This window comes from Pygoscelis adeliae, unplaced genomic scaffold, assembly GCF_000699105.1.
Source record: "Pygoscelis adeliae isolate BGI_AS28 unplaced genomic scaffold, ASM69910v1 Scaffold554, whole genome shotgun sequence".
Classification (NCBI taxonomy): Eukaryota; Metazoa; Chordata; class Aves; order Sphenisciformes; family Spheniscidae; genus Pygoscelis; species Pygoscelis adeliae.
The window spans coordinates 153,547-160,760 of NW_008824667.1; the positions used below are offsets into that span (position 1 = coordinate 153,547).

Here is a 7,214-nt window from a genome sequence, read left to right on the forward strand (position 1 = left end):
AATGTATATTTACATCCTCCCTATTACCACTGAAAGTTTCCAAGGAAGCAGAGGTTTGTTGCGCTAACAGATAGTCCTGTCTCCTCTCCCCGCCCCAGTCCCCTACACCCCTTGTCCTTCCCTGACCCTTAGCGCAGTCCTAGCACAACCCGTCAATGACCTGTTTAACGTCTCGTTCAGGGAGCGCAGAGAGATGCTGGCTTTAGCCATCCTCCTGGAGAGCGCGAAGAGAAGAAGTAAAAGCCAGAGTGGGCTTGATCCTCCCTCCTGAAGCAGGCAGCAACAACAGGGACAGGGGATCTGACTCCTGCTGGAGGTTGTTTGTATCAAGGCTTTTTATAGACTGTATATCCAAATATAGGTCATAGATGCACAGACACATGCTTGTGAACATATCACATATGGAACTATGCATCTGGACCGCTTCCTGGACCCACTGATCCTGTCTGTCCTCATACAAAATTAATTTAGAGGTGACAGGAAAGGGGGTACCTACACTATTCTGCTTTTTTTGCTGTGTTTTGGCTTCATTTTGCTGTTGTGCCCACCAGTTCGTGCCTTGGGCCAAAGTCTCCTGCTGTTAAAGGCTGTACAAGCAGATTACTTTTTTGCCTTTTTTTTTTTTTCTGTTTAAAAGGTATGATGGTAAAATCAGATTTGGGTGAGAATGAGTTGTATTTGGTTGCAGGGAGCTCCTTTGAGGATGAAGGATAGCTAAACCAAGACGGTTGGAATCTCTTCCATAAAGGATGGGCAGCCAGGCTAATGATTTTCAGGAGCTAGGTATGCAAAAAAAGAGCTGGTAATTTTTCCAGCAAAAAAAGAGCTGGTAGTTTTTCCATCAGAAAGAAAAAAAGAAGGCAGATAGATAATGTGTGTCTGGTAACAGCACAGCTAGTGAAACAAGATAGCACAAACCCCACATCAGTGAAGCAGGTCTTCAGCCAGTACCAGGCATTCAGTTTTGTGAAAACTTAAGGACAGCCTGAGAAAAAAAAACTTTCTTTCAATTATTTGCCCATTCCATGGGAAGGCCAGCATGAATCAAACATGTCAAGAGCTGCAGCATTCCCACTTAGTTACATTCTCCCCACCTTCAACTTGCAAATTAAGAGATCCTTCTAGCAAGCCATAACGGCCAAGTTCTGCTCGTTGTGTTTCTAAAGCTTTGGGAAGACAGTGGGAGTATTTGAGTAAGGAGGAGCAGTGCCTTTGGCCCTTTGTATTCCCCCTGTGATGGGGGGATACCCTTCTTGACACAATTCTGCACAGCACATAAGTTTGGCAGTATTAGAGTGAGTATAAGCACAAGGGAGCAGTGAGAGAGAAAGCATTTATTAAGACAAGTCTAATAGTTATTTTTCCGTGGGGTAAACAACTAAATGCGTAAGACAGCTGACCCATTAAACTGATGTTAACATTTTCCCCTGCTCTTTCACTTTCTGCAGTGTGAAAAAATCCAATTGACAACAACTGTTTAAGTAATTTGATTACTCATTAGTTAGTTGATGTTTCTCTAGTCTTATATGCAGCTGCTGACAAACTAATGAAAAATATATTTCCACTACGGCCAGTTTACGCTGACCATGACACAGTTTAATGGGGAGAGTAAAGTAAAGCACTGGAATAGTTCAAAATGCAAGGAGCTCAGCCAATGACTGCTCAGCATCCTCATTTAGCATTGTAGGTGTCCCCGTTAGCGTGAATTTCTTCCTCCAACCTTAATTATGTCAGCTTAGTCATGAACTAATATTATCCCTAAATATATTGAAACCCGTTTCACTTAAATTCAAGAAGCAAACTGCCAACCCTGCAAGAAACAGCTGCAGTGAATACCAACAGCCACCAGAAAATGTAAGGTGAGGCCAGTTACATCATGAGTACTTGCGTGAGTACACAGCAAATCCCTTCCCCTTCCAAAGGATGCAGCAGGTTTCACCGTTCAGTTCACTGTCAGCGGATGTAACTGGACTAGTTTCAAACGCTCTGAGAAGTGGTTTCTCCCCATAAATTTCTTTAAACATCTCAGTGTCTAAGGTTCTGGCAATGGATACACAGAGACAGAACTACTCTGGTCAGCAACTAATACTCTCTTGGAGCCTTTGAGCTCTGCGCACGAGATCCAGTTCACCTTCTCTCCGTGCTCAATGGTCAGCTTTGGTGAAACTCTAGCATGTTCATTTGAAGCCACTTTGTTGAGCTTTCCATCTTTTCTGGTGGAAGCAGGTGCTTGGGCCTTCCTCCTCTGGAGAGATTTTGCTGGACTTTTCTGCTGCTTTCCAACATCACTGCTGACATCCCAGAGCAAGACTTTCCCGTCATTTCCTCCAGTCAACAACCAGTATGCTTCTGGCATAAAGAGGACCTGTGATACTCCCAAGCTGTGACCTTCAAACTCCAGCTCACGTTCAAACTTGACACCGGTGACTCTGAATATTCTGACTTTACCATCTTGAGCTCCGCAGCCAAAGATGTTGCCGCATGCTGCGACAGACAGGGAATGTGCAAGCGGCGGGTTAAAGAACTGGCCGGGTGACTGTAGACCGTCTTCCTCCATTTCACACTCCTGCAGGTTTGTGGTCCACAGGGGGCGAGCTTTCTGCAGGTTCCACAGCATAACCTTGGAAAAAAAGTATGAATCAATAATTCACCCAGTTCTGATTTTAAGTAAAATCAGATCTTTCACTAACAGTAAAAAAAACCAACTACACTTCTTGCTCTAGCAGAGCAAAGACTATGAATAAGTGCAAGAGATGCAAGATGTGTTGTGAGGAGTGGTTGAACTTCACCCGATAAATATGGCAAATCTTTATGGCACGCTTTCCAAACCCTCATACTGCCTACTGCAGAGTCAATGACTCAGACCTTTAGACCACGAAATGGATGCAAAAAGCTGTTCTAAATGCTTTTGCATTCATCTCAGTAGTAGTAATCATGATAACACTGCACATCAATTATTTACAAGGAAGGACACGGAAACGCCAGCAGTAAATAGAGATCATTACCATTCTGAATTTTAGTTCTGTCTCTGCTACATACTTGTCCTAAAATAACCACTTCTGTGAACGTGTTTGAAAAATGGAACAGCAAAAGGCAAACAGTAGTTCAGGCCTGCAGTTTTAACAGCCATATATGTATTTTTTTTTATATCCAATGAGTAGATCTGGTTTGTGCTATTACCATATCAAAATAGGGCATGCTTTTCCTGATGAGATGGGGGGAGGTTGTGCTTTTAGCCTTGCTTTTAAAATGCCACCCCAACCTCAAGCCCCTCATGAAGCAATAACTGTGCCTTCAAATGAATCCTGCGTCTCTCATAGAGCAATTCAAGTACTATAGATTTATATATAATTCTCTCAATACTTTTGTAGTATTTGAATTGATGATGAGCATTTTCAAGGTAAACACATACGAAAGCACAAGTCAGTCTAATGCAGTACTGGTGTGCTGTTTACTTTTTTAATCAAAGTTTTAATTTGTTATTAATAAAGATATTCCTCCACTAGTCATCTCCAGTAGAACATACAGAAGTCTTTAAATTTGGGCCACAAAAGAGTTGTCACATTGGCTCTCTGTTTCTGGAAACCAAATCACACTAAGACATCCAAAATACATTGTTTCCTGTCACTTTTCTGTTTTAAGGACTGCTGTTGCTGCTACATTAAAACTATTTTGCTACCCATGAAAGGGACAACTTTCCATGACGACTGTGCAGAGCAGAGTAAATCAGAGAGGCTGTGTCTTAATGCTTAAGGCAAATACTCCAGTTTTCATCCCAGACAGCACTGCATGAGTTTATGAATTCATCAAGCGCTAACAAGTTTTCTGCAAACTAAGTATTTTCTGTCTTCATTGCATTTTCCCTGCTTCCATGGCACTCCCAAAGAAACACCAGCAACATACATTTCAGTTCTCATCAGCTACTGGCTTCACTGAGGGTTAGACATGTGAGCTGAGAACACATTTTGATGCCCGTAGAGCTTGTAACTTGTCCAAAGACATGCTGCAGCACAGCATTTTGGAGTATTGTAGCTCAGCTTCTCTTTGTGAAATGTTGTATCTTAAAGTCGGCCTCGATGTGGAAAAATGCTCTTTTCATTGTACAAAACCACACTAATGAATTCCTATGATTTTGGGGTACTGACTTTCACCTAAAAAACTCCTTGCCAAGCTACAGTAAAACATACTAAAACTAAAAAAGTCATAAAAAATAACCAGTTCACTTGCACAGAAGTGGTATATAAACGGTTACAATTCTGATTAAAAAATCTGCATTTTAGGGACCTGAAATTAAGCCAGCTGTCTAAGGTGCTGACAACTGAGCATTTACTCTTCTCAGACCGATGCTTCGGTACCTCTGCAAAGAAGTTTCTAACAGTAATTCATTCAAAATCCTACATCCATCTTTTAGTCAACCTAAGGAAAAAAAAAAAGAATTTGGAAGATTTCCAAAAATTTGACAAAGTTTAAACCTGGCAGACTTCTACCAATCAGCCCCTATTTGGATATATATACTTACTGAATTTATATGACCCATGGCTTTAATACAGAAAAATAATGCTTATACTAAATATCAAAATATATTTGTTCTAATGGGTGTTAGATGCACTTTGGTTTTAAGAACATAGGGTGAAACTGCTCAACGCTGTCAAAGCAAACTTCACCCTAATACCGCTAGAACCACGGAAACCTTTGTAGAAGTGATAGTTTTTATCTTGGGCTAAACCAGGAATGTGGTCAGATCTCAACCACTGGAAAGAAATTACTGAAAAACATCTGTTCTGGGTGGCCAACTCTGGCAATGTAACTCAAGACTCCATTAACTCCTAGCACCGTTTTGCTCGGAACGCTTTCACAAGAGGTGTGCAAAGGACAAAGTTTCCTCTTGACAAGGACAGAGAAGCGTAAAAGGCAAAGAACATTTAACGCTTCCAAGAGGTTAATCAGAACAAAGGATAAATTTATGAAAATGACTTGTCCTTAGAGTGGTACATACCACCTGCATAGATATTTATCTACCTGGTATAAAGTATTCTTGCTAGCATACTGTCTGCTTCAAGCATTTTGCATTTTCCTATCATCTGCATTTTGTCTGCAGCCATAATTAGTGACAACTTCTGGTTTTGGGTCCAACAGAGAGCTAATGTGCCCAGAGCATGCTTTGCACCATCTTCTCATTTCCCCCCACCCCACCCATTTCTATAATGTAACTATTAATGAAGATAAAAATAGGGAGAGGAACTGCCGAGTAGAAAATGGCACAAACAGCCTCGACACTGTTAGCTTCTCTGCCAAAACTACTTTAGAAAAGCTAAGGAGCTTTCCGGGGACTGCAGGCTGTACCTCCTCAGTCTTAATGGAAGTCTGTTGGTGCCTCGCCTCACTACACAGGTGGGTAGTTACTGTTTCGCTTCTCTAATAACCATCTACTTGTATGCAAATCACCTGCATGTCCAGTCCACAGGAAACAAGGCTTTGAGGCCTCTGAGGTCGAAAGACAACAGAGGAGCAGATGTTTGAGTGTCTCAAGGACCGGCTGACTTTCTTGTTTTCCAAGTCCATAACCTTTATTGCCCCCGAGTCATCTGCCGCAGCCAAGAAATTGTCAGTCTCGTTCACCGAGAGGCAGTTGATCTCCTCCTCATTCACATGGAAGCGTTCAACAGGCTCCTTGAGGGATCGAACATCCAACCAGCTGACAGTTTCTCCGTGGGAGGCGTACAGCCTGGTGGGACAGCGGGGAGAGAACACCACGGAGGTCACGTCGTCTGCCGTGGGGAGCTGGAGCTGTCCTGCTGGAGTGCCTCCCCCATCCCAGAGCGTGAGCTCGCCTCTCTCTGCGCCTGAAGCCACCAGCCCTTCCGTGTTTACATTCAAGCACAATATAGAGGACGAATGTCCACCAGTCCATTTGACTGCCATATTTCAGGGACACCTCTGAAACAAAAAAACCAAAACCCTGAATTGAGCTGGTGTTGGTCGCATTACAGCAGAGAGCTTATTTAAGCAACAAGATCATCGCATTGACTGTAACGCACACTACTTGAAACTCTAGCGTCCAATTAAAACAGGCACCTCTGATCAGTATCCAAATGAAGCTTTGGCTCAAACAGCATCAATGTCGGCCATGACAGTGTGGAACGGCAGCGGTGCTGGCATGTGTACCTATGCAGTTCGTGCTGCTCTGATGTGGCTGCCCAGGTGAGAGCTGCTTCCTTTGCTGCTTCCTTGCAGCGTGTAAGGACATAGCGTGCCTGACAAAACAGGGGCGTGGTTCCTAATGGGACATACTGGAAAGAAACAAGGGGAAAACAGCAAACCGGTAATTTTCTCATGACTGGTAAACACTAAAGCAGTTTGCATAAAATGATAAACAATGGCATATTTTTAAAAAAACATTACCATTTTAAAGCAGGTAGTTATGAGGTTCACAACAGGTTTAATCAGGCCTCAAAGCAGCTCAAAGCATGCCCATCTAGCTTACCATGCTCCTGGCCCTTTGCTTGGCGTGTCTGCCCACAGCAGCCCGTGCAACAGGTCCGTTTAGGGGACCAAATCAGCGGAAAATGAAGTGAGGAAAAAAAATGAGCAACACAAAAGCAGAACAGGTTTTGGAGAGACTAGTACGCTGTGGGGGAAAAGGAGAGCTAATACCAGGGTAGGGGCGCAGACGGCAATGCGGGGTTTGCGGGACGGAGCTATGGCTGTCCCGGCACCAGCTTCGGCAACCGCAGCGCTGTCTTAACGTCTATGGTTTTATGGCATTATTGGGCAATAAAGGGGTTTTTTTTAACCATGTTATGTTTTGCATGTGAATTTTGTTGAGCCTGGTCTAAAGAGCAGCTAGAATTTGTTCAACCCACCAGAAAAATTTCAGTCTCATCGATTAAATAAAATTACAGAAGGCACCGGATACCATACCCGCAACTCGGGTCGCAAATTCGCGGCCAGCTGCTCGCCCGCACTTCGGGATCTGAGGTAACTTTTTCCCGGCTGCCCCCTCCCGCCCCGCAACCCCTCGCACCGGTAGGCCCGACTCCCGGCTTTTAGGAAGACAGCCACCCCAGCGCCGAGGAAGCCAGCGCCTCAGGGGAGCTGACACAGCTTTGACGGCTGTCCCATGGCGGGGGAACCCCGCGCCCGTCCCTTGCGGCCCCCGGGGGCGGCGGGCTCGCACCGGACACCGACGGCAGCAGCGAGGGGGGTGAAGCCGA

The 7,214-nt window shown here is 44.2% G+C and overlaps 1 protein-coding gene and 1 long non-coding RNA gene across 5 annotated transcripts in view; both read right to left on the reverse strand.

The window, feature by feature from the left end:
* LOC103915933 overlaps positions 1-322 on the reverse strand; it is a 1,365-nt gene extending 1,043 nt beyond the window's left edge. Inside the window, exon 1 of the long non-coding RNA XR_663558.1 lies at positions 161-322. This is a non-coding gene — a long non-coding RNA (uncharacterized LOC103915933). The remainder of the gene's footprint in view (positions 1-160) is intronic.
* A 994-nt stretch (positions 323-1,316) lies between these two features.
* The window catches only part of WDR53 (WD repeat domain 53), a 6,949-nt gene continuing 1,051 nt past the window's right edge, over positions 1,317-7,214 (reverse strand). The window contains exons 1-4 of one of the 4 annotated variants that reach the window (XM_009322870.1): positions 6,922-6,964; positions 6,166-6,290; positions 5,446-5,937; positions 1,317-2,620 (exon numbers count right to left, since the gene is read on the reverse strand). In XM_009322870.1, the coding sequence (XP_009321145.1) occupies positions 2,033-2,620; positions 5,446-5,922 (1,065 nt within the window). In that variant the 5' untranslated portion in view covers positions 5,923-5,937; positions 6,166-6,290; positions 6,922-6,964 and the 3' untranslated portion in view covers positions 1,317-2,032. Of the gene's footprint in view, positions 2,621-5,445; positions 5,938-6,075; positions 6,291-6,921; positions 6,965-7,024; positions 7,073-7,214 lie in introns of those variants that run through there. The other 3 variants (XM_009322868.1, XM_009322869.1, XM_009322871.1) reach the window with 3 other exon arrangements.